The following is a 26,522-nucleotide window of genomic DNA, read 5'->3' on the forward strand; positions in this document are numbered from 1 at the left end:
GATCCTCTTGCTTGGCCTCCCAAAGTGCTGGGATTACACGCATAAGCCACCACGCCTGGCCAAGTTTTAAATTTTGACGAAGTCCAATTTTATGTGTTTTTTCTTTTATTGTTTGCGCTTTTGGAGTTGTAGCTAAGACTCTATTGCCAAATCCAAGGTCACAAAGATTCACACCTGTATTTTGTTCTAAGAGTTTTATTAGTTTTAGCTCCCACATTTAGGTATTTGATCCACTTCAAGTTAATTTTGTACATGGTATGAGGTGTAGGTCAAACTTCATTCTTTTGCATGTGGATATCCAGTGTCCCAGCACCATTTGCTGAAAGGACTATTCTTTCCCTCATTGAATAGTCCTAGCACTCTTGTCAAAAATCAACTGACCGTAATATATGCATTTATTTATTTTTTTTTTTTGAGATGAAGTCTCACTCTGTTACCCAGGCTGGAATGCACTGGCGTGATCTCGGCTCACTGCAACCTCCACCTCCCGGGTTCAAGCGATTCTCATGCCTTAGCCTCCCAAGCAGCTAGGATTACAGGGATGTACCACCACATCTGGCTAATTTTTTTGTATTTTTAGTAGAGACGGGGTTTCACCATGTTGGCCAGGATGGTCTCAAACTCCTGACCTCAGGTGATCCACCAGCCTCGGCCTCCCAAAGCGCTAGGATTACAAGCGTGAGCCACCATACTCAGCCTGTATGCATTTATTTCTGAACTCTCTATTCTGTTCCATTAGTCTACATGTCCACCTTCATGACAGTACCACCATGTCTTGATTACTGTTGCTTTGCTGAAAAATTTGAAATTGGCAGTGAAATTCCTTCAACTTTGTTCTTCTTTTCATGATTGCTTTGGCTATTCTGGGTCCCCTGAGCTTTTGATTTTTAACACAAAATAAGGTTTGCTTTCTGTTTTTAACAGAGAGAGTTCTCTTTTATAAAGCTGACTTATTTTGTATTTGATTCTAACCAGCTTTATAAGCCCTGACAATGCTACATTTCTGGAACTTACAATGGTGTTTGGAATGTACGTAAAAACTGAGCAAATACTTGTGGAATTAATGAAGGTATAAAGAAATAAATAACAAACCAAGGAATTCTCACATTGAATGTCACTGTTCCTTTTTTTTTTTTTTTTTTTTTTTTTGAGAGGGAGTCTTGCTCTGTTGCCCAGGCTGGAGTGCGATGGCGTGATCTCGGCTCACTGCAACCTCTACCTCCCGGGTTCAAGCGATTCTCCTGCCTCAGCCTCTCGCGTATCTAGGATTATAGGTGCCCACCACCGTGCCTGGCTAATTTTTGTATTCTGTAGTAGAGATGGGGTTTTGCCATGTTAGTCAGGCTGGTCTCAAACTCCTGACCTCAGGTGATCCACCTGCCTTGGCCTCCCAAAGTGCTGGGATTACAGGCGTGAGCCACTGCGCCCGGCCTGTTCCTAACTTCTTTCTCAAGTTCCTTGAGGGAAAGACCACAGTTTGGGATTCTCTGTCCTTGGCACCCAGGACAGCTCAGCAAATGCTTGGTAGCTGCCTGGCCACAGGGACTGATGGTCCATTCATTCATTCAAGGCACCTTGAATGGTTAGGCTTTGTGTCCCCACCCAAATCTCATCTTGAGTTGTAACCCCCATAATGCCCACATATCAAGAAAGAGACCAGGTGAAGGTAACTGAATCATGGAGGTGGTTTCCCCATGCTGTTCTTGTGATAATGAGTGGGTTGTCACGAGATCTTATGGTTTTACAAAGAGCTCTTCCCCCTTCGCTCAGCACTTCTCCTTCCTGTCACCTGTGAGGAAGATGCATTTTCTCCTTCCACCATGATTGTAAGTTTCCTGAGGCCTCCCCAACCATGCTGAACTGTGAGTCAACTAAACTTCTTTCCTTTATAAATTACCCAGTCTTAGGCAGTTCTTTGTAACAGTATGAAAACGGACTAACACAGCACCCCTGCTTGCTGTTTATTAAGCACAAAGCAGTTATGCCATCATGTGAGATACACACAGAGGAAAAACCAGAGTATGTTTTTCCTTTTCTCTACTCACCACAACACAGAACACACCTGAGACCCTGGATGCATGTGGGTTTTTCCACACACACCAAGCAAGTAATTCTGCAGTGAATTCTCCAGTGAACACCAGCTCCATGCTCTCTAATTCAATTCAATTCTTTCACTAGCTACCTGGAGACAGCATCATATCCCACAGGTTGAGGGCTCGTTCACACGAGGCTGCCCTCCCCCGCAAATTCAGACACCAGTCACAAGCACAGGTTGTGGCCTGTGCTTCTGGCTCACCACTATAAATCGGGGTTCCTACAACCCCCTTCTTGGGTTCCATTAGTTTGCTAGAGCAGCTCACAGACCCAGAAAAACACTCCACTTACATTTACATATTTACTATAAAGGATATTACAATAAATACAGATGAAGAACTGGATGGAAGAGATGCACAGGGAGGGGCATGGGAGAAAGAGCAGGAGCTTCCATGCCCTCTCCAGATGTGGCACCCAGGAACCTCCATGTGTTCAAAGCTAGCCAGAAGCTACCAGAACTCAGTCATTTTAGGTTTTTTTCTTTTTGCTTTTTTTTTTTTTTTTTGGTTTTGTTTGTTTGTTTGTTTGTTCTTTGAGACAGGGTCTCACTCTTTCACCCAGGCTGGAGTGCAGTGCAGTTGCATGATCACAGCTTACTGCAGCCTCAACCTCCAGAGCTCAAGCGATCCTCCCACCTCAACCTCCCGAGTAGCTGGAACTACCAGCATGTGCCACCACACCTGGCTAACTTTTTTGTATTTTGTGTAGTGACAGGGTTTCACCATGTTGCCCAAGCTAGTCTCAAACTCTTAGGCTCAAGCGATCCACCCGCCTGGGCCTCCCAAAATGCTGGGATTACAGGCGTGAGCCATCATACCTGGCCTGTTTCAGGTTTCTGTAGAAGCACCATTACAGAGTTGTGATTGATTAAATCATCGACCATTGGTTTATTCGCTCTATTTTCAGGCTCTCTCCCTCCCTAGAGGCGGCATGGGGGTTGGGGTTGACAGCAACCCTCTGATCACATGGTTGGTTTCCCTGGCAACCACCCCCATCCTGAGGCTATCCAGGGGCCCACCAAGGGACAAAAGACACTCTCCTATCACCCAGGAAATTCCAAGGGATTTAGGAGCTCTGCGTCAGGACCAGGATCAAAGATTCTCCTAGCACCTCTATCACTCAGGAAATTACAAGGGTTTTAGAAGCTAAATGCTAGAGACTAGGGGCAGAGACCAACATGTATACTTCTTACTATTTCACATATCAGTTGGTTGTTTTTTTTAATAACAGTTTTACTGAGATATAATTAACACAGCATGCAATTTTTACCCATTTTAAAGTGAAAAATTCAGTGGTTTTCAGCATATTTACAGAGTTGTGCAACCATCACCACTATCTAATTTTAGAAAATTTTCATCACCCCAAAAGAAATTCCACACCCATTAACAACCATTCACCATTTCCTCCCAACCTCTCTATCTCCCAGCAACCACTAATGTACTTTCTGATCTACAGATGCTCCTATTCCAGACGTTTCATATAAATGGAATCACACAATATTAGGTCCTTGGTGTCTGGCTTCTTCCACCCGGCATAAGGTTTTCGAGGCTCATCCATGCTGTAGCGTGGATCAGTACCTCATTCCTTTTTATGAACCGATTATATTCCATTATATGTCTATATCACATGAAGCCACTGGTTTTAAATTATTTGTGGTCCAAAGGAAAGAGAGAGAACAAGGGAGAATGCTGGGAAGCAGGTATCATAGATTTGGTGGAAATTCTGACCCTGACTTTGTGGCATTGTTCAAATCAATACAGAATTTTCTTTGGGTTTCCATTGGAGTCCTAACTCCAATAGTAATTTACACCACCACTAGGTTAAAAAATTGAATTCGGCCGGGCGCGGTGGATCATGCCCGTAATCCTAGCACTTTGGGAGGCTGAGGCGGATGGATCGCTTGAGGTCAGGAGTTTGAGACCAGCCTGGCTAACATGGAGAAACCCTGTCTCTACTAAAAATACACGTAGTGGCAGGCGCCTGTAATCCCACCTACTCAGGAGGCTGAGGCAGGAGAATCACTTGAACCCAGGAAGCGGAGGTTGTAGTGAGCCGAGATCGTGCCACTGCACTCCAGCCTGGGTAACAGAGCAAGATTTTGTCTCAAAAAAAATTGAAAAAATTGAATTCAGTATGAAGTGGCTCCTCACAGGTGAGTGAGTCACTAGAATATCAGAAACATTTTATTTGACCGTCCATCAGCTAACATTCACTGAGTCTTTCTGTACCAATCACTAAGTGCTTACACGTATCCTTTTACTTTCAATCCTCGCAACCCTATGAAGTCAGTACTGTCATGACGCCCACTCTACAGATGAGCAAGTAAAGGTAAAGAGGGGTTAGATACCTTGTCCAAACACACAACCAGTAAGTGGCAGAGTCAGCATTTGAATCCGAAACCATAATGTATAACCATGAAAACTGCCTCCTGGACAGAACTCAGGGACAAGGATCCCCAGGGAAAGAGGGGGCGAGAGAGAGACTTCAGCACATCAGGAATGGCTACACTTCTTTTCTGGGGTTCTTCAACTTCCACGATTCCTTATAGCTTTGGGTTTTTTTGTTTTTGTTTTTGACACGGAGTCTCACTCTTGTTGCCCAGGCTGGAGTGCAGTGGCGCGATCTCAGCTCACCGCAACCTCCGCCTCCCGGGTTCAAGCGATTCTCCTGCCTCAGCCTCCCGAGAAGCTGGGATTACAGGGGCCCATCACCACGTCCAGCTCATTTTTGTATTTTTAGTAGAGACGAGGTTTCGCCACGTTGGCCAGGCTGGTCTCGAACTCCTGACCTCAGGTGATCCACCCGCCTTGGCCCCCCAAAGTGCTGGGATTACAGGTGTGAACCACTGTGCCTGGCCTAGCTTTGGTTTCTTTTATTTATTTATTTATTTATATTTATTTATTTATTTTGAGACGAAGTCTCGCTCTGTCGCCCAGGCTGGAGTGCAGTGGCCATAATCTCGGCTCACTGCAAGCTCCGCCTCCTGGGTTCACGCCATTCTCCTGCCTCGGCCTCCCGAGTAGCTGGGACTACAGGTGCCAGCCACCATGCCCGGCTAATTTTTTGGGGTTTTTTGTTGTTGTTGTTGTTGTTGTTGTCTCTAGTAGAGATGGGGTTTCACCATGTTAGCCATGATAGTCTAGATCTCCTGACCTCGTGATCTGCCCACCTTGGCCTCCCAAAGTGCTGGGATTACAGGCGTGAGCCACTGCGCCTGGCCCGCTTTGGTTTTATTTTGCTTCATTCTTTAATGAAGACAGTGAAAACTCAGTCTGATAAACAACTATAAACTACTTGTGCATAGAGGAAAAAGGGGCACAAAAGCAAATACTACACTGAGATGAAATGATCGGTACTTTTTATTTTAATATTTTACTTAATTTGCTGTTTTAATATTCACCTAAACATTTATTTATTTCATGTTTTTATTTGTTTGCTTTTTTGAGACGGAGTCTCACACTGTTGCCCGGGCTGGAATGTAGTTATGCAATCTTGGTTCACTGCGACCTCCACCTCCCGGGTTCAAGCCATTCTCCTGCCTCAGCCTCCCGAGTAACTGGGTCTACAGGCGTGTGCCACCACGCCCAGCTAATTTTTGTAATTTTTAGTAGAGACGGGGTTTCACCATTTTGGCCAGGATGGTCTCGATCTCTTGACCTCGTGATCCGCCAACCTTGGCCTCCCAAAGTGCTGGTCCTATACCCTGTTGGGCAAAAGACACTGAGGAATGATGGATAACTGATAAACTTTTCTGGATGTCTAGCATCTCTTTAGAAAACTACTCTTCCATTTTTCGCCTATGAGGTTGGAAGTAGGGCTGAATCCCCACTCTAGCTCCAGGGGTACCAATGTGTGATCCAGGCATGGGCTCCAGGGGTGTCCCAAGTCACCCATCTTGTCCATCATGATTGGTTCAGCATGGGCACATAACCCAAGTCAGTCAATCACAGCCCTCTCCAAGACCATCCCAGGTCCCACAGGGAGCAAGGCCTGCTCTTTGCACAGAGATTGCTGGCTATAAGGGGAGGGCTCAGCCTAGGGCTGCAGGGGTCGGCCCCACCCCTGTAAGAGGAGAGATGGCCTATGAAGGAAGCCAACACACAGGAAAGGAGCTGACTGAACTAGTAAGAGACAGATGAATCCCTAGATACAGAAGTCAACTCACAGTGAGACTTCCCAGTTAGAGGAAACTAGAATTCTCTTTTTTTCTTAAACAAATTTGAGTTAGATTTCTTTCAGCTACAACCAGAAGGTTTCCAAGTTCAATATTCTTTGTCAGGAAATGAATCCCCCAAATACCCACGTGCCCTCCATAACAAAAGGGCCCTATCAGTCCCTTTTTCCTCGGGTTGGCTCCCTGATTCAGAGCTGTCGTGTCCAGTCACCACCTTGCTGAGGGACTGGAGCTGCAGCCTGCCGTCGTCTCCCCCACATTTTGTGTGGCTAGCTCAGGGGTGGGGGTGAGACAGCCTACCTTGGCTTGCCCCTTTTCTCTGCCTCCTTCCCCTGTAACATCACAGAGATGCCAGCGAATCCTGAAAAACTCTGCATCCTTCCTGCAGGGGCTCGGCTTACACATTCAGGCCTGCTGGGTGGGGTCCTTGGACTGGCTCCATTGGTTGGGAAAGATTTTTCCAAGGAATTCTTACAAAGCCAGTTATTATATCATAAGACGGATGAGGATGATGATGACCCACCGTAACTCATGGTGGTTTGCAGTTTCCAAAGACTCTCATTTGATCCTGATGATAGCCTGGTGAGGCAGGCGGGGCAGGGATTACCGTGGCCATTTTACACATGAGGAAATGGAGGCTCGGAAGTTAAATGGCTTCTCCAAGTTCACACAGTTTGGGAGTGGCACACCCAGAGACTGATTCAGTGTTCTAGGTTTTTATTTCCCTTTCTCTTTGGCTATAAGCTCAGCCTCTTTCTGCAGTAATAGGTGTTCTCCCAACTTCCTCTTTCAATCTTTGGTCTCAAACCTTCCTTCCTGCTACTGGGGCCTCCTACTTGTGACCTTTCCTCACATTTCCCATTTCCACTGAAGCCTGGAGAACCGCTCCAGAGAACGGTCATTAAACAAAACATCCGAAGGGCTACTGGCAATTCTCCACTTTCTAATGACAGCCATTATTACCAGCAAATAATGGAAAACAAACACAGGACAGATGTGTCTCAAGTACCAGCCTATGCTGGAATACAGGGCAAGCAAAAACTCTGCCTGCAGGAAATGCCTGCCTGAGTCCAGCTCAATGAATTGATCTTTTTTTTTTTTTTTTTTTTTTTTTTTTTTTTTGAGACAGAGTCTCTGTTGCCCAGGCTGGAGTGCAGTGGCATGATCTCGGCTCTGGCTCACTGCAACTCCGCCTCCCAGGTTCAAGTGATTCACGTGCCTCAGCCTCCCTGGTAGCTGGGATTACAGGCACTGGCCACCACGCCCAGCTAATTTTTGTATTTTTAGTAGAGACAGGGCTTTGCCATATTGGCCAGGCCAGTCTCAAACTCCTGACCTCAGGTGATCCGCCTGCCTCAGCCTCCCGAAGTGCTGGGATTACAGGCATGAGCCACCGTGCCCAGCCTCAATGAATTAATTCTGTACATGAGATACACAGGCATTCCTGCCCATCTACAATCCAGCTGCATGATGGGAACTCCACATCTTCTTCAAAAACCTGACGAGAACACGAGACACTCAGGAGGTTTCACAGATGGAGAGAACATTTGAGATAACCCAGCAATCTTTCCATATAAGAAAACTGAGACCACCCAAATGCTGCAAGAAGAGAAGGTAAATATTTTCCTTCCGTTGACTGGAAAACAGTAGGATGAATATTTAGGGTCCCAAAATAACCGTGACTACACGGTAAATGGCTCTGTTTTGCGTGAAAAAAGATAATGGCACATCCAAGCTTCCAGAAAATATTTTTTTTTACTTCTCCTTTGGATAAAAACTTCTCTTTTGGGTAAAGACTGTGCTAGGAACAATGAAGCCAAAACCAAGAAATATCGATTCCTATTTAGCCTCCAAAAGCTTTCTAATTAGTGCTTACAATATCCTTAGGTATAAATGAGAAAAGGAGAAAAACAGGACACTTCGCGAATGCGGGAGGCTGGGCACAGAGGGAAAGCAATTCCCAAGAGACTGGGTAGTGAGGGAAACCAATATTTCACCCCAAAATATGGCTCCCTCGTATAATAAATATTTTGAACTAAAGGCCCTTAAAGATCAACAGATGCTGGAAAATGCTTGTCTCCTATCTACATAAAGACCACACAGACCCTCCAGGGAGAACTTTATCCTTATCCTCCCTGTTATCTCATTATCTATTGCAGAAAAGAAAACTGAAGTATCTGACCACACCTGAATGGACGTTTTTAAAGATGTCTGTTCCTAAACCAGGCGTGGTGGCTCACGCCTGTAATCCCAGCACTTTAAGGGGCCAAGACGGGCAGATCACAAGGTCAGGAGTTTGAGACCAGCCTGACCAATATGGTGAAACCTCGTCTCTACTAAAAATACAAAAATTAGCCTGGCGTGGTGGTGCGTGCCTGTAATCCCAGCTACTTAGGAAGTTGAAGCAGGAGAATTGTTTGAACCCAGGAGGCGGAGGGTGCAGTGAGCCGAGATCATGCCACTACACTGCAGCCTGGGCGACAGAGCAAGACTCCGTCTCAAAAAAAGAAAAAAAAATCTGTCTCTTATTCAATTCCAAAGAGAACCGGTACTGGTTAATCTCTGTTCCCTGATGCCTTTATTCTCCCTAGTAATCATTTACTGTTCCCTGTCTCCTGCCTCCCCTCTGAAAAGAGAAAACGTGACTGGTCACGGTGGCTCACACTTGTAATCCCAGTATTTTGGGAGGCTGAGGCAGGTGGATCACCTGAGGTCAGGAGTTCGAGACCAGCCTGGCCAACATGGCAAAACCCCATCTCTACTAAAAATACAAAAATGAGCCGGGCATGGTGGCAGGTGCCTATAATCCCAGCTACTTAGGAGGACTGAGGCAGGAGGATCACTTGAACCTGGGAGGCAGAGCTTGTAGTGAGCCGAGATCGTGCCACTGCACTCCAGCCTGGGCAACACAGCAAGAAAGAGGAAATGTAAGTATCTGGGCCCCACCAGGATACTTGGGTAATCAGTCTGTGATTCTCCCACATGCATGTTAACAAATGTGCATGCCCTTTCTCCTATTAATCTGCCTTTTGTGAGCTGATTTTTCAGCCAACATTCAGAGGGCAAAGGGGATGTTTTCCCTTGCTCCCTACAGTAGCTTTGAAGAGGGAATTCTATTTAGCCAAATCACCAGTGTTAAAAGGCTTCAACAGTTTCCTTCTTTATTATTCATTCATCCACTACCTCAGAAATGATATGCAGCAGCGAAAAGCCACTTTAGGTTTCTGGGGATTTTTAATGATGTACAGATAACTGAAGAGCAACTGAAAAATAAAAATAAAAACAAGCCAGGTGTAGTGGTTCATGCCTGTAATCCCAGCACTTTGGGAGGTGGGAGGATCGCCTGAGCCTAGGAGTTCGAGACCAGTCTGGGCAACATGGCAAAACCCTATCTCTACAAAATATCAAAAACAAAAAAACTCACCTGGCCATAAAAAAATGTCCAAAAGAGAAAAAAACTAATTAAAAATGGGCTGATAGGTCTCAGAATGTATGTATCAGATATGTCTTCAGAAATGCTTCTGGAAAGTCAGCTGAGTTCCGAAACTCTGTGTCTAGTCGACCAGGGTCGAGGTCAGTGAGAAAGGAAAGCTTGTTTCCTCCCTCTGCCTTGGAAATCACATCAGCACTTAGGCATTTCTCCACCACGGTGAGCACCAATTTATCCCTCTGAGGTTTGGGATTGCCACTAATTCTGTCACTAATTACTACAGTTGAAGCAGTGATTAACATTTCGAAAAGGGAACAGCACTATGGATTTACTATTAGGAGGGCCCAAATTCTGATTACTCCAGGGATCTCCTGATTCTTGGATGATAAAGGAGCCCAGAGGGAGGGGGAGGTGAAGACGGACGCCCGGAAGCCCGGAAGCCCGGAAGCCCGGCAGGACACGAAGGGGCAGGGAGTGGACTGGGGGTCGAGGATCCAAGTCCTTAGCATCAACAGCTATGTCTTTGCGGGGCTGTAGGAACCATTCCAAGCGAAGTGTGGGCTCTGGGGCACATGAACTGAATCCACCCATAAATATTTGGAATGGAGGGTGCCATTTACATGAATCTCTAAAAGGGGGTGAAAAATAAATTTCACAAATGAGTATGAGTTCTGAGCCTTATTTGGAGGAGTAGCCAATATGGCAAACGGCTGGATTTCTATTGCACTTGGATCACACTTTGAGACCCTCAATCCTGGAAACAGTTTGCGAAGGAGAGAGGGAGAGCACCCCTGCTGACATAGGTCACCTGGCTTGAGAGCAGGGCTCAATGGGAAGGAGGCGAAGCGTCTCCTCCCCTGTGTCTGCTCTGAGCCAGTCATGCAGGGCCAGGTGCCTCCCAGGGATCAGATATCCTTCTGAGCTCTCCCAAGCAAAGCCAAAGCAGGTGCTCTCCTGGGCGCTGCCCATACCCCCTCCCCTCCCCCCCCATTTTCCTCTTCTCTCAGCTGGAAGCAGTTGGAGTCATGCCTCTGCCACAGAGCTCTCCTCATCCTGGAAAGGTTCCAATGCTCCTGGCTATAGGTGACATCCATGTCTGAGAAAAAGCAAGAGTGAACTATATATAAAGTTCTTTCTTCTCCGGCCAGAGACAAGAGAATACACCCAGGGTAGACCACAGTCTATTTATTCTGATGACCAGAATCTCTTCAGTAGTTCTTAAAAAGCTAAAAGTAGGTGCTAGTAATCAACATCTAAACAAAAGGGTGGAGGTGGAGTAGGCTTACATCAGAGATACACATGCTAATATGTGAGCATGAAGTAGACCCCACCCACGGCCACAGTGAACAGCACACGGCCTCTTTATCAGTGCCCAAATCTCATTCAGGATGACTGCAGGCAGACAGCAGAGGTCTTTTCCTGCTGCAACCAGTCTACTCCCACTTGCCCATCTTTCAAGAACGTCAGCTGCAGCAGCTGCAGCTTCCTGGCGTCCATTTTGCAGGCTGCATACAAGAGGCCCCAAATCACTTGTTTAAATAAGAGCCTCCAGGGCGGGGAAGAAATCTCTGGGGTGTGTGAAGGCTGTACTCATTGGGCGTGTACTCACAACCTGACTTCCTCCTGCTCTCCCTCCCTCTGCTGCCTAGAGCAGGTAAGCCCCACCCTAGAGCACAGAACACAGCTAACAGGGGATTCCTGTGAGGGCGCCACGCTGGAGCAAGCACAGCATTCACCTCCACAAACTAGTAACTGCAGGTCCACCAGGGAGAACAGCTTCCACTGAATAGGCCAGACTGCAGCCTCCCAGTCTCCACTCAGCCAGGTGCAGTGGCTGATGCCACTCCTCTGGGGAGGAGAAACGGACAATCTTCACGGAGCCCTACCCCAGCACCCCACTGCAGGCTATGAGCCACAGGATGCAGAATGAAAGGATAAAATTTTTCTTTCAATTCTACCTCCCCTTTGTATTTCTTTGTTTTGGGGGCTGCCTCAATTCTGTATCTGTGAAATCTGTCCAAAGAGGGACTGGAATCCCTGCCTCTAAGTCTGAGACCCACCTGTCCATTGCTATTATCTGGGGTAAGAAGAGAGGAAAGCTTTGATTCCCTGATGGAGAGATTTCCCTAAAATGAACCCTTCATTTGTTCTGGAGTTCTTCATGTTCTGAAGACATAAGAGCAACCCACAGAGCATCTGCAAGACCCATAAACACTACACTTTCTAAAGTATCACAAGCCACTAGACAGTAAAGTCAATGAGAGCAGGTCAGCCTTGTCCAACCATGGTATCCCCAGTGCCTGGCATATGGTAGATACTCAGTAGACACATATTGGATGGATGGATGGATGGGTGGATGGATGGATGGATGGGTGGATGGATGGATGGGAGAGCAGACTGATGGAATGGTGAATGAATGAATGAGCAAATGTATGAACAAATGAAGTTCGAAGGAAGATTTCACAGAACATTTAGCCCTCAGGGTTCAATCTCTGGGTGAGAGACTTACCAGAGCCATCGGGAATGGATCTTACGAATGTTGGCAACATCTTGACTGTGGCTGTTGGATTAAAATCCCGGGAGAGGCCATTCTTCATTTCCTTCTTGAAGCGAGTCATGATATCTATGAGAGTTTCATCGGACAGCCGCATGGCATAGAGATACTTGTCAATCTGGAGGAGAATGAGAAGGAAGGAGAGTGAGGTCGAGGGGGAGGACAGGGCAGGGTGAGGCACCCACCCACTGAGACGGCCAGCTCCCACAGGCACAGAACACGCACGCTGGCACATTGCATGGTGGAAGGTCATTCAACTGCCATCAACCATGTCACCTAGAGCAGGTTTGCAAATGCTCTGAGCCCTAGTTCCTGGCCTGTAAAATGAACCCAATATCTCTAAGATCCTTTCCAAACCTCAAATATGACATGGAAGCTGCTCTTCAACCCCCAAGTACTTGATGGAGGCAGGTTTCCTCCAGTATCAGGAACACCTCAAGCCTCCTTCCCTCAATGAGAACTGGCTGGCTCACTCTCGCTGGGATGGGAATGACAGAGAGGCTACGAACAAGGGCTCTGGAGCCAGCCAACTAGGTTCAATGCGAGCCCCACAGCTTAATAGCTGTGTGAATTTCAGTTTCCTCAACTGAAAAACTGAGATGATAGATAGGACCTAACATATAGGATAAGTTCAAATGAGTAAGAAGAACTTGGAACACCGTAAGTGCTCAATAAACATCAGTTATTATTATTAATATGAGACAGTAGTACTGGTAGGTATCCATGGGCAAGACTTCTAGAAAGGTAGAAATGGCGGCCAAAGGGCTAGGACTCTTCTGAGAACACATGGTGGCAGGCCCAGAGTGCAGAAACCTTAAGTCCAACCTCAATGTATCGAGACAGCCCTGGGCTCCCATACACATGTGCTAGGCCTGTGAGCCAGGCCATGGGCCCTGTACCTCCGAGTCAGGCTACTCCCATCCTTCACCAGGCCTGACCCAACCTGTTCCTCTTCCTGGGTTCCCCGTTCTCCTCAAGCTGCCCAGCTCCTAACCTCAGGCACCCTGGGTTGTCACTGGCTATCACTAGTTGTTCATCCTTCATGGTATCTTCGCATTTATTCTCCCAAAAAGTATTCACTGGGCACCAGCTAGGTGCCTAGCATTGGGCTAGACACCTGTCCTGATGGCACTGTCCCTGTGGAGTTCACCGAGGAAGGTCCTTGTGTTTCACCATCCACTCTTTCTGCTGCTCTGTGTGCCTGGATTGCTGATGATCATCCACTGTAACAGTTTGTCTTCAGTCTCTCCCTTCCAACCCATCTTCTACACACTGTAGCATTAGCCTCTTAAAGTGCAGTCTAATCAAGTCATGCCTCTGCCCAAAGCCTGGCAATGCCTCCTCAATGCCAAGGCACCTACCCTCTGCAGGTGTGGCTCTGTGCTCTCTGAACTCCGGCCAAACCACCTCTACCATTCCTGGTAGGTGCTCCAGGCTCTCCTCCTTCTGCTGTCACCTCTACCTGAAATGCCCTTCCTTTTCTTCCCAGCTCACCTAACCTTCAAAGTTCGAATCAACTGTCACTTCCTCCTGAAGATGTCCAAGTCCCTCACGCTGGATATCACCCCTCTTTCAGCACTGACCCGGAGGCAGGGTCTGGCCTGGATCTCTGCTTTCCATGCGTGTCACCTTGACCTCCCCAGTGCCTCACATGGAGCCTTGCACACAGAAGGCTCCCAGTGGATAGGGAGACAGATTTACAGCCCCACAAGGCTGAAAATACCTTAACAGTGGTGTTTTTTTTGTTTGTTTGTTTTTCGGGGTTTTTTTTGTTTTTTTTTTTTTTTTGACATAGTCTCTCTCTGTCACCCAGGCTGGAATGCAGTGGCGCAATCTTGGCTCACTGTAACCTCCACCTCCCGGGTTCAAGTGATTCTCCTGCTTCAGCCTCCTGAGTGGCTGGGATTACAGGCGTGCTAATTTTTGTATTTTTAGTAGAGACAGGGTTTCACCATGTTGGTCAGGCTGGTCTCAAACTCCTGACCTGAAGTGATCCACCCATCTAGGCCTCCCAAAGTGTCTGCCAACACTCTCTGCGCCCAAGGATGATCCTTGCCCCAACTCCTAACCACTAGCCCTACCACCTTTTTCCCTTTACAATAAAGCAGCTCAAAGACGGGCAATCAGAAACCACCAAGAGCCAGAATAGAAATTGCCAGAAGAGGCCGGACATGGAGGCTGACACCTGTAATCCCAGAATTTTGCAGGGCCAAGGCAGGAGGATCATTTGAGCCCAGGAGTTTGAGACTAGCCTGGGCAACAACCCCGTCTCTACAAAAAATAAAAATTAGCCCAGCGTGGTGATGCACACCTGTAGTCTCAGCTACAGGCTGAGGCAAGAGGATCACTTGGGCCCAAGAGGTTGAGGCTGCACTGAGCCATGATTGCACCACTGCACTCCAGCCTAAGTGACAGAGTGAGACTGTCTCTAAAAAAAAAAAAAATTAACAATTGGCCAGGAGCAGTGGCTCACGCCTGTAATCCCAACACTTTGGGAGGCTAAGGCAGGCAGATTGCTTGAGGCCAGGAGTTCGAGACTAGCCTGGGCAACACGGCGAAATCTCATCACTAACAAAATACAAAAATTAGCCAGGTGTGGTGATACGCCCCTGTAGTCCCAGCCACTCAGGAGACTGAGGCAGGAGGATTGCTTGAGCTGGGGAAGCAGAGGTTGCAGGGCGCTATGATCGTGCCACTGCACCCCAGCTTGGGTGACAAAGTGAGATCCAGTATCAAAAAAAAATATATATATATATACACACACACACATATATATATGGAGCCTTGCACACAAAAGGCTCTTTATATATATAAAAAACATATATATATATATTTTAAAGGAAAAAGAAAATGGCCAGAAACATGGCCCTTGGGAGGAGAGACAAGCCATGCCCTACTCTGGTTGGCGGCACTCATCAGCAGTCCTTGCCATCATAGTGCCCTGGGTCTGCGGGGAGAGACAGCCATGGTGCAAGCATGGAAGAGATGGCTTCCTGGAGAGGCGAAGTTGGAGAGCATTCCCAGGCACAAGCAAGGGCATGTGTGAAGGCCAAAGGGGAGGGAGGGTGGTTTTGTGATGAACGAGCAGACGGTGTGCCTGGGAAGACTGGCCAGAGCTCAACCACACAGGGCCTGATGAGCCACATAAACAAATACAAGCGGGATCCCACAGCACAGTGAGCCTTGGGACAGCTTTACTGATTACAACTATGATGAGAGTTGTGTGTCTGCTGTGTGGAGAATGGGGGAGCAAGTGCAAGATCATACAATAAAAGCCACATTTCTAGCTGGCACAGTGGCTCACGCCTGTATCCTGGCACTTTGGGAGGCCGAGGCAGGAGGATTGCTTAGATCCAAAAGATCAAGACCAGCCTGAGCAACATAGTGAGATCGCACCTCTAAAATATTTTTTAATTTTAATTTTAGGCCGGGAGCAGTGGCTAACGCCTGTAACCCCAGAACTTTGAGAGGCCGAGGAGAGTGGATTACTTGAGGTCAGGAGTTCAAGACCAGCCTGGCCAACATGGTAAAACCCGGTCTCTACCAAAAATACAAAAATTAGCTGGGCATGGTGGGGCAGGCCTGTAATCCCAGCTACTCAGGAGACTGAGATAGGAGAATAGCTCGAACCCAGGAGGTGGAGGAGATTGCAGTGAGACAAGATCGCGCCATTGCACTCCAGCCTGGGCAATGCAGCAAGACTCCATCTCAAAAAAATTTTTTTAATTTTAATTTTTAAAAAGGCACATTGCTACTCCAGCATTTTGGACATGCCCCAACGACCACACTCCCCACACATCATGATTATCCACATAGGAGTTGTCCATCTCCTATGATACTGTGTGAGTTCCCCAGGGAAAGAAAACATATTAAATAGACCTTGGAACTCACCCAGTTGCTCGACACAAAGAAGGAATTCAAAAAATGCTGGGTCCTGGAATAATACTATATAATTCTCTTGTGGTTTACAGTATATCAGTGTATCAAGATCCAGTATGTCATTTAACCTTCAAAACTGTCAGGGAGATGTTCTTAATCCCCATTTTACAGACACAGAAACTGAGGGTCCAAGAAGCTAAGTGATTAGTTCAAAGCACACAGCTGGGGGAGTGAGGTTTTATACCTGCAAGTCTAAGGCTCCTCCATACAATCATCCCTGCCCCTTAAGGAAGGCTGGTCCCCTGCTCTGCAGAAGGCAGATCCTAGTAGAGCTGTTGGGGTTTTCCAGCTGGACAAGCAGAAGCTTCTTGAAAAGGCAGCTCTCCATAACTCCACAGCTATCCTGCCTTCTAACTCCAGGTGCAGCTCAGCACACAGACACTGATCCAAAAACCCCAACGTTTCAGGACAATCAAGCTGAACCCAAACAAAGCTTAGAAGCTCAAATCAAAAAGCAGGCTGCAGACACAGAGGACGGCCTCGTCCTCAAGCTGCTATGGAGGGAGGGTTTTCCTCCTTTCGTTCAGGTTCATGAGTCATCATGGGGTACAACCCCTCTCAGAAGAGACATGAATACTGGGGCCAAAAGGGGGGTACAGTTGAGGCAAGGCTGGAACTGAAACCGGGGCCTCCTGGATCTTACATGAATGAGGACAGTGAAGGGAAGCCCTTTCTTTCCACTGGTCCTCAGGAGATCAGAAGGGGCCACTGAACCAGCAAAGACCCTAGGCCTGGGGCTGGGCTGCCAAGGGAGAAGTCAGCTCCCTGGTACCTGGCACACTGCCCAGTCAGGCAGGCACCTGGTGCAGGACTCAGCAGACATGCCCCTCTGGACTGTGGGCCTTTAGGTGGCCTGGAGGCACTGGAGAAAAGCACATGTCAAGAGACACCTGCAGAAAACTTCCAGGGGCCCAGAGAACCCAGCACCTCACTGAGCAAAACGTATCTTCCTCGTTCAGACTAGCCCCTCCTGGCACTCCACTGGACCACTCCTGTCTCCGTCAGAAAGAGTCTGGGAATGGGCAGTGGGTAGAAGGAGAGAGGGAGGAAGAATGGGCATCGGAGAAATCACTCCTGCCCATTTGCTCCAGATCTCTGCCAGAAACCCAGGAAGAAAGGCTGACTCTTGCTCTTTGGGGATTTGGCCAAAGTCTGTGGCCTTTCAACTTTTCTATTTCTGTCCTCCTCTCCACAGCATCTCCAGATCTTTTCTCTCCTCCTTCCTTTTCCCCTCTTCCCTCTCTCTACACACACACTCTCACACACACACTCTCACACACACTCACATACACACACGTACTCATACGCATACTCACACACACATACACACACACACACACACACACATCTCTATAATCCTGTCCCCTTCTCTTAGGTGCTGCCTCCAAATCACCACTGCTTTACTGCTCCGGTCAAACGTCAGTGCCAGAAGAACACCCACCCTCCATTTGGGGGATGGGGAGGACACCGCACAGCACCTCTTCCAGCTGCTTCCACTACAAGCCTGGGTCTACGGATGTCTGTCAGAAGACAGAGGTTCCCAGGAGTCATGACAGGAACCCAGGCCCTCAAATGCTCACTCCCAAACATGGTGCCTGACATGAGTGCGTGGGACTCTGGTCAGGCTGGGATGGAAATGGGAAGGCACCTGGTCCCAGAGACCAGACATCAGACACCCAGTGGGGTCCCTCAGACTCTTGCCTGAGGCTGCCGAGAACCCGCATCCAGCCTCCAGGGCCTCTCCACCACTGCCCAGAGGGAAGAGCCCTTCCTATGAGGGTAGCCAGGCTGGCTGCACAGGGCGGGCGCTCCTGCTCAAACACTGTCCAGACACTGGTCCTGGATTCTCCTTCTTGTGGACCCAGCGGGCCTTGAAGCTCTCAGCGGCTCCCAAAGTTGGACCCCCGCAGAGCAGGAGGACATGTCATCAGCAGAGAGCACACAGCCTCGCCAAGCTTCCCTGGCTCAAAGCCCTCCAGCCAAGGAAAGAACTCAATGGCCTGGCACTGCAGTCAACTCACACACATTTCTGTGCCCGACCCCAGCCCCAGCTCCTGCTCCCAACAGAACATGCACAAAAAACAAACTCAAGACTGGGCATGCCCAAGTGAACAGGCCAGTCGTGGCAGGGGGCACCAGTAACCACTGGTAACCATCCCAGCCATTTTCACCCCACTCCGTGGAAGGGGGCAAAGCCATGGAAAATTTCACTCCCTCTCTCATCCACCCTCCTGCGAGGATCGAGAATGATGCAGAACAGCAGGCGTGACTGAAGCTGCTGACACGGGCCTTTAAAATGAACTTTCCGGCCGGGCGCGGTGGCTCACGCCTGTAATCCCAGCACTTTGGGAGGCCGAGGCGGGCGGATCACAAGGTCAGGAGATCGAGACCATGGTGAAACCCCGTCTCTACTAAAAAAATACAAAAAATGAGCCGGGCGCGGTGGCGGGCGCCTGTAGTTCCAGCTACTCGGGAGGCTGAGGCAGGAGAATGGCGTGAACCCAGGAGGCGGAGCTTGCAGTGAGCCAGGATCGTGCCACTGCACTCCAGCTTGGGCGACAGAGCGAGACTCCGTCTCAAAAAAAAAAAAAAAAAATGAACTTTCCAAGAGAGGCGCTCCACTTACAAAAAGAAATCATGGCATGCACCCTGAAGGGTTAAGAAAGATGTTAGCTTAGGGGAGGACAGAGATTTCAACATCAGAATTCACTTCCCTTTGCTAAGGACACTGACTCAGAGAGAATGAGCCCTGGGTGCTTGTTAACATCATGATTAGCAATGGCTCACATGTGCACTGGCCCTTCAGACACAGAACCTTCACATACATTATCCCATTTAAACTGTGTAGAAAGAAGTGAAATGAGCTTGTGGATGCTAAGTGCCAGGCAGGAAGCAGGTGCTTTAATGCTAGTTCCCTTTCTCCTGTCACTACAGCCCAGTGAAGTAGGCAGGAAAGACATCATTATCTCCATTATCTAGGAGAGGAAACAGACCCATGATTCAAGCTAAGTTGAGGAGTTTATAAATGGCAGCTGGGTCTAGATTCCAGGGCTCACAACCTCCCACTTGGGGCTTCACCTTAAGCATTTCCATTTTCCTCACGTGGTAGAAAGAACACAGGGCTGTGGACAGACAGCTGGGTTCAAATCCTATTTATTAGCTGTGTTACTTTGGACAAGTTACTTAATCTCTCTGAGTCTCACTTAGTCTCACTTTTTTTTTTTTTTTTTTTTTGTGACGGAGTCTGGCTCAGTCGCCCAGGCTGGAGTGCGGTGGTGCTCTCTCGGCTCACTGCAAGCTCCACCTCCCGGGTTCACACCATTCTCCTGCCTCAGCCTCCCGAGTAGCTGGGACTACAGGCGCCTGCCACCACGCTTGGCTAATATTTTTTGTATTTTTAATAGAGACGGGGTTTCACCATGTTAGCCAGGATGGTCTTGATCCCTGACTTCATGATCTGCTCGCCTCGGCCTCCCAAAGTGCTGGGATTACAGGTGTGAGCCACCGCGCCCAGCATTCTGAGTCTCACTTTTAAGATGGAGATAATAAATCCTCCACTTCAGAGGGTTATGGGGAGGATTTTAATGTGCCAGAAACAAAGTAAGCATCAAGTGTCATTTCCTGTACCCCTAACTCCTTTCATCTCAATGCCTGAAAAATGCATCTACTGGCCGGGCACGGTGGCTCACGCTCGTAATCCCAGCACTTTGGGAGGCTGAGGCGGGTGGATCACCTGAGAGGTCAGGAGTTCAAGACCAGCCTGGCCAACATGGTGAAACCCAACTCTACTAAAAATACAAAAAAAATTAGCCGAGCGTGGTGGCAGATGCCTGTAATCCCAGCTACTCCGGAAGCTGAGGCAGGAGAATCACTTGAACTCCAGAGGCAAAGGTTGCAGTGAGCTGAGATTGAGCCACTGCACTTCAGCCTGGGCAACAAGGCGAGACTTCGTCTCCAAAAAAAAAAAAAAAAATGCATCTACCACAAATGCTATTGACCCATTAGTAGAAAACTAAAGCTGGGAGGCAATATGCCTGAAAAAATGGCAAATGAAAAACTCTGACAAAACTGCTCTGAAACATTTGCACTGTTTCATTTTTTTTTTTAAAGAAACAATAACAGGCCAGGCGCAGTGGCTCATGCCTGTAATCCCCGCACTTTGGGAGACCAAGGCAGGTGGATCACCTGAGATCAGAAGTTCAAGACCAGCCTGATCAACATGGAGAAACCCCGTCTCTACTAAAAATACAAAATTAGCCGGGCATGGTGGCGGGCGCCTGGAACCCCAGCTACTTGGGAGGCTGAGGCAAGAGAATCGCTTGAACCCAGGAGGTGGAGGTTGCAGTGAGCCAAGATCGCGCCACTGCACCTAGGCAACAAGAGCAAAACTCCATCTCAAAAAAAAAAAAGGCAGTAACAGTAATATATACTTATTGTAAAATATATTCCAACATCATATAAATGCATAAAAGTAAAAATTATTAATTCTTTCCCCAGTGTCCCCAGAGATATCCCTGCTAATGGAGTTTTATGTACTAGGACTGTCTTCCTCCCTAAACAAACACTCATACATACAGAGATGGATGGTTCTTTTTGTTTTACAAAAATGGAATTATATTATAAACACTTTTTTCTTTAAAAACCAACTTCCCGCTTCCTATTGCCTGCAGACACTCTCTAAGACTCAAACTAGCAGAGCGGTACTAAAGACTTCCTCAGGACCCCTCCCGGTCCAATGACAGGGCACAGTCGGGGCCATGTAGACACCTGCATTTGACTTCTGGCTCTGCCATCCTATGGGCACCTCAGTCTTCCCATCTGTCACGTGGGTGTGTTCCTATGACTTTGACCTATAAAGGCCTCTCTACTTTGCACAGTGCTTTTACCTGTTGGTCCTTACAGCATCCTGTCTGCAGAAGCAGAACAGGTACCATCACTTCCAATGCCCTGGGCAAGAATGAGGGGCCAGGAGGTTCCTCAACTGGCCAGAGTGACATACTTGCAGAGACTCGTGTGGACCGCAAGCTCCCTGATTCCTGGTCCTGTGCTCTATCCTCTCAGTCCAGGGAGAGCCAGGGTCAGGAGCTTCCTGGAGAGGGAGATGCGATACTACAGGGGGTATCACCACCACAGCTCCAGCCACTCCAGAACAGCATGGCTATCCGGCCTTACAGAAAGCACGCCACTCCAGTGTGACCTCCAGGAGGCCACTTCTCCCCTCCAGCTGGGATCAGAGCCACAACAAGCTGTCCGATCTGCTCCTTCCCCTTTCACACAGTCTGGGAAGGAAGTTCAACAGCCATAGCAAGCTGAGACCCTGGGCCCACACCATGGTCTGTGCCCACCCAGCAGCCCCGGACTCCTCTTCCTGCCCGCACATGGTTTCTGCGGCGGCCCAGCCCCACCTCAGTACTGCGGGTGGCGGCCGGGAACCTAGTTTCTGTTCTGTGCTTGGCAGCCGGTCTCTGAGCAGGGAGGGAGTTGGCCACGAGGGGAGGCAGCCCTGATCTAGTGGGGTCCCTAAAGCAACCACTAACACCCAGCACCCTGACAGTGGCTCATCACCTCAAAGGTCCTTCCTTGCAGAGCCCTGTCCAGTCTGCCTCCTGGGCCTCTCCAACCCCAGTTCTTTCTTCCTCCCAAAGCTCACCTCCCAACTCACCTTGTCAGGAGCACATGCCATGATCTACCCCATCCCACACCGTCCACTCCTCTCCTCAGCATCCCCTCGGCCTTAGGTGTTCACTATGTAGGAGTCGACCTGCCCGGGAGACACTTCGTGTTGTGTATCTTTCCTGGGCGTTGCAGGGACACATGCATGGTCCACGCCACCAGCTAGACCGTGAGTGCCAGAGGTACAGGAGCCATGCCCTCTGGGCTCTTTGTGTGCCCAGGAGCTCTAGGAGGCACCGCGTGGTGGCTCCTGGGCCAGGCTGGGTGGCTCCTGTGCTGGGCGGGAGGCCTCCAGTGACACTAGCCTAGGGAGGTCTCAGAGGGTTTGCTGGCTCAGATAAGGCCCCGAGACTTCCCCGAATGGCCCAGCCCTTCTTCCCCGGCAGCGGCCTCTCACTTCAGGCTTTCCTCTAAGGTAGAGTTCCAAGCACTTCTAACCCCTGCCTTCCCCTCACCACTTCACCACTGCATGGCTGGGGCCCAGAGGAACAGAGGGGCCTAAAGATAATCAGAATTCCCACTCCCTTATTCAAGCTGAGTCACCTGCAAGCTACCAGAGGAACTGTGTCTGGGATAATCAATTCCACTGCAGGGCTCCTCAGTGACAGGTCTGTGTGAGATCATCACCAAAGCCAAAACCATCCCTCAGGCACTCAAAAACCTCATCCTGGGGACACAGCCTTGCCCGGTCTCTTCTCTCAGGTTCATAGTGTCTCTCAGCATGTGTAAACTGTTGGTTCTGTTTCAATGAACTCTGTTTACGTACAACAAATCATGAGGAAAATGGGATCCCCATTTTTTCTTTTTTGAGACAGAGTCTCGCTCCGTCACCAGGCTGGAGTGCAGTGGCCCAATCTCAGCTCACTGCAAGCTCCGCCTCCTGGGTTCAAGCGATTCTCCTGCCTCAACCTCCTGAGTAGCTGGGACTACAGGCGCACGCCACCACACCCAGCTAATTTTTGTATTTTAAGTAGAGACAGGGTGTCACTATGTTGGCCAGGATGATCTTGATCTCTTGACCTTGTGATCCGCCCGCCTCAGCCTCCCTAAGTGTTGGGATAACAGGCGTTAGCCACTGCGCCCAGCTGGGATCCCCATTCTTGATGAAGAAACTGAGGTTCTAGCAAAATGAATGTGGACAGGGTCCATGCTGGGTGCTTTAACCTCCTCTATCCAAATCTGCACAATGTGTAAGGAAGCTATTATGAACCCCACATGAGGTAGGTGGAACCTAGGGCTGTGAAGTTAGCCAAATGCCCCAGGCCACTCAGCAAGCAGAGCAGCACTCCAACTTCAGCACCCCTTCCCTTGGCCTCCTCTTCCTAGGAGAACCTGAGTAGGGCCTGGAGGTTCTAAAAGGAGCTTCCTGACTGGTGAAAGTGGCCAAGTCCTCGCCCAGAAAGACAATAAGGCTGTCACACTAAACTAGCTAAAAATAAAGCAGGCCCCCATTCCCTCCGGGGGGGAACAGAACGGCCCTGGAATGTGGCAGGGCAGGCACAACAGGCTTACTTCTCAGCCTCCTGGTGGATGGCTTAGCAAACAGCCAGCTTCTGGACCTCCAGTCTCACAATTCCCACTGTCCCAGCACCTCCCGACAACAGGGAGAAAAGGATCTGAGTGCAGACAGGTTTACTTTCACTGCCAGACAACCAAACCCCAACGCCGTGGCTTGGAGATACTGCAGTGGTGGGACTGGACTGAGCTAGAAATCGAAAGACCTCAGGCCTCGGCCAAGGGCACTGCCTCCCTCTATGACCTTGAGCAAGTCACTTCGATCTCTTGTGTATTTCCATCAGTAAAACAGCAATCATGAAAACTGCCTTCTGGCCTCACATACTATACACAGGAGCTCCGTGACACTTTAGAGTCCTCAGAACATGGCGTTTCAGCAACCCATGGTGTCATTTTAATCTGTCCATTTGGCCAGGGCACATAGACATGCAGATGGCCCAGGAGCTCCCACACAATCCAAGGCAAAGGCAGAATGGCACTCGGGACCCCTGCCCAGGCTCAGGGCCCTGTTGTCTGCCTACCCTGTTAGCCAGGAAGCGGCCATCCTCCACCTGGCTACTCAAGGTGTCTACAGCTGTAAGCTGGGTGAGTAACAATGATAACACCTGACATTTGTACAGTTCTGTACACTTTCCAAGTATTTCCTTGTCCATTCTCTAATTTGAAAAGTGGGGGCAGAGAACAGGGCAGGTATCATTTACCTCATCTGACAGATGAAACAGAGGCGAGGCCGGGTACAGTGGCTCACACCTGTAATCCCAGCACTTTGAGAGGCTGAGGTGGGTGGATCACTTGGCCAGTTCAAGATCAGTCTGGCCAACATGGCAAAACCGTATCTCTACTAAAACTATAAAAAAAATTAGCTGGGTGTGGTGCAGCGCTCCTGTAATCCTAGCTACTAGAGAGGCTGAGGCATGAGAATCGCCTGAACCAGGGAAGCAGAGGTTGCGGTGAGTCAAGATTGTGCCAGTGCACTTCAGCCTGTGTGACAGAGCAAGACTGGAAAGAAAGAAAGACAGAAAGAAAGACAGAAAGACAGAAAGACAGAAAGACAGAAAGACAGAAAGAAAGAAAGAAAGAAAGAAAGAAAGAAAGAAAGAAAGAAAGAAAGAAAGAAAGAAAGACAGAAAGACAGAAAGACAGAAAGACAGAAAGAAAGAAAGAAAGAAAGAAAGAAAGAAAGAAAGAAAGAAAGAAAGAAAGAAAGAAAGAAAATGAGGTCTAGAGAGCTTGATGGTCACCTCACAATACTACTCAAGCTGGATGGGTAGTTTCAAGATCATGGATTCCAGATAAGGAAACTGCAGCTTACAGAGGAGGAAACCAAGGTCCAAGGATCCACAGGAACCCACTGCTTTAAATGCAGAGTGCAAACTCCTAAGCCATGGAATTCACCACCTAGCAGAGCACTGTCCAACAGGAAGATAATATGAGCCAAATATACAATGTTAACTTTTCTAGTAGCCACATTTAAAAAGAACAGATGAAATTAATTTTTTTCTTTTTATAATCTCATTCTGTCACCCAGAATGGAGTACAGTGGAGCAATCAGGGCTCACTGCAGCCTCAAACAATCAAAGCAGTCCTTCTGCCTCAGCCTCCCAAGTGAAATACTGTATTTTATTTAACCCAGTATATCCAAAATGTTGTTTCTACATCTAATCAATATCAGAAAAAAAAAAAATTTTTTTTTGAGACAGGGTCTTGCTCCATCACCTAGGCTGGAGTGCAGTGGGTCAATCAGGGCTCACTGCAGCCTTGACCTCCTGGGCTCAAGCAATCCTCTCACCTCAGACTCCCAAGTGGCTGGGACCACAGATGTGTGCCACCACGCCCAGCTAATGTTGTTAATTATTTGTAGAGATGAGGTCTGCTATATTGCCCAGGCTGATCTCAAGCTCCTGGGCTCAAGTGATCCTCTGGCCTCAGCCTCCTAAAGTGCCAAGATTACAGGTGTGAGCCACCATGCCCAGCCAATACTAGAAAACTATTGGCCAGGTGCAGTGGCTCACGCCTGTAATCCCAGCACTTTGGGAGACCGAGGCAGGTGGATCACTTGAGGTCAGGAGTTCGAGACCAGCCTGGCCAACATGGTGAAACCCCGACTCTACCAAAAATACAAAAAATTAGCTCAGCGTGGTGGTGCACACCTGTAATCCCAGCTACTTGGGAGGCTGAGGCAGGAGAATCACTTGAACCTGGGAGGTGGAGGTTGCAGTGAGCCAAGATCATGCCACTGCACTCCAGCCTGGTGACAGAGCAAGACTCTGTCTCAAAAAAAAAAAAAAAAAAAAAAAATTGAAAACGATTACCAGGCTATTTCATATTCTTTGTGTCACATGAAATGTTTGAAAACCTGTATGGAGTTTATATGCCACAGCACATCTCAAATCAGACTTGCCACATTTTAAGAGCTCAACAGCCACCTATGGCTGGTGCCTACTATTCTGGACACACAGCCCTAGTATTTCTGACACATCTCCATTATCAGAGCCTTGGGTGATGGTTTCTATGAGGAAGGCCGCTGCAATGTAGAACACGTGGTAGCCGAAAAGAAATATCCTTCCTTCCCATTTTAGGTTTATGGCTGAGGCCCCTATAACAAAAGACAGAGTAACAAGAACAAGGCACACAAATTAATCTAAGTTTTTAGGTGACACAGAAGCCTTCAAAAGGAAATGAAGGTACAAAGAAACAGGTAACTCTCGCCAGGCGTTGTGGCTCATGCCTGTGATCCCAGCACTTTGGAAGGCCAAGGTGGGCAGATCACTTGAGGACAGGAGTTTGAGACCAGTCTAGTCAACATAGTGAAACCCCATCTCTACCAAAAATACAAAAATTAGCCAGGTGTGGTGACACATGCCTGTAATCCCAGCTACTCGGGAGACCGAGGTGGGAGAAATGCTTGAACCAGGAAGGTGGAGGCTGCAGTGAGCCGAGATTGCGCCACTGCACTCCGGCCTGGGCAACATAGCGAGAACTGTCTCAAAAAAAAAAAGAAAGAAAGAAAGAAAGAAAAAAAAAAAAACAGGTAAGTCTGCATATTTCTCTATGTCAGGTCTGATGAAGAAGTGGATGGTCATGAAGAAGTGTGACTGGAGAAAGGGGATGTGATCTAATAGTGATAAACTGAAGAGAAGTTA

General features: G+C 48.4%; 1 protein-coding gene across 1 annotated transcript in view; it reads right to left on the reverse strand.

Moving 5' to 3' along the window:
* HK1 (hexokinase 1) overlaps positions 1–26,522 on the reverse strand; it is an 85,562-nt gene that overhangs the window by 46,706 nt on the left and 12,334 nt on the right. The window contains exon 2 of the mRNA XM_015147490.3: positions 12,208–12,370. Coding sequence (XP_015002976.2) covers positions 12,208–12,370 — 163 coding nt within the window. The remainder of the gene's footprint in view (positions 1–12,207; positions 12,371–26,522) is intronic.

The sequence above is a fragment of the Macaca mulatta genome, chromosome 9 (genome assembly GCF_049350105.2).
Source record: "Macaca mulatta isolate MMU2019108-1 chromosome 9, T2T-MMU8v2.0, whole genome shotgun sequence".
NCBI classification, from domain to species: domain Eukaryota; kingdom Metazoa; phylum Chordata; class Mammalia; order Primates; family Cercopithecidae; genus Macaca; species Macaca mulatta.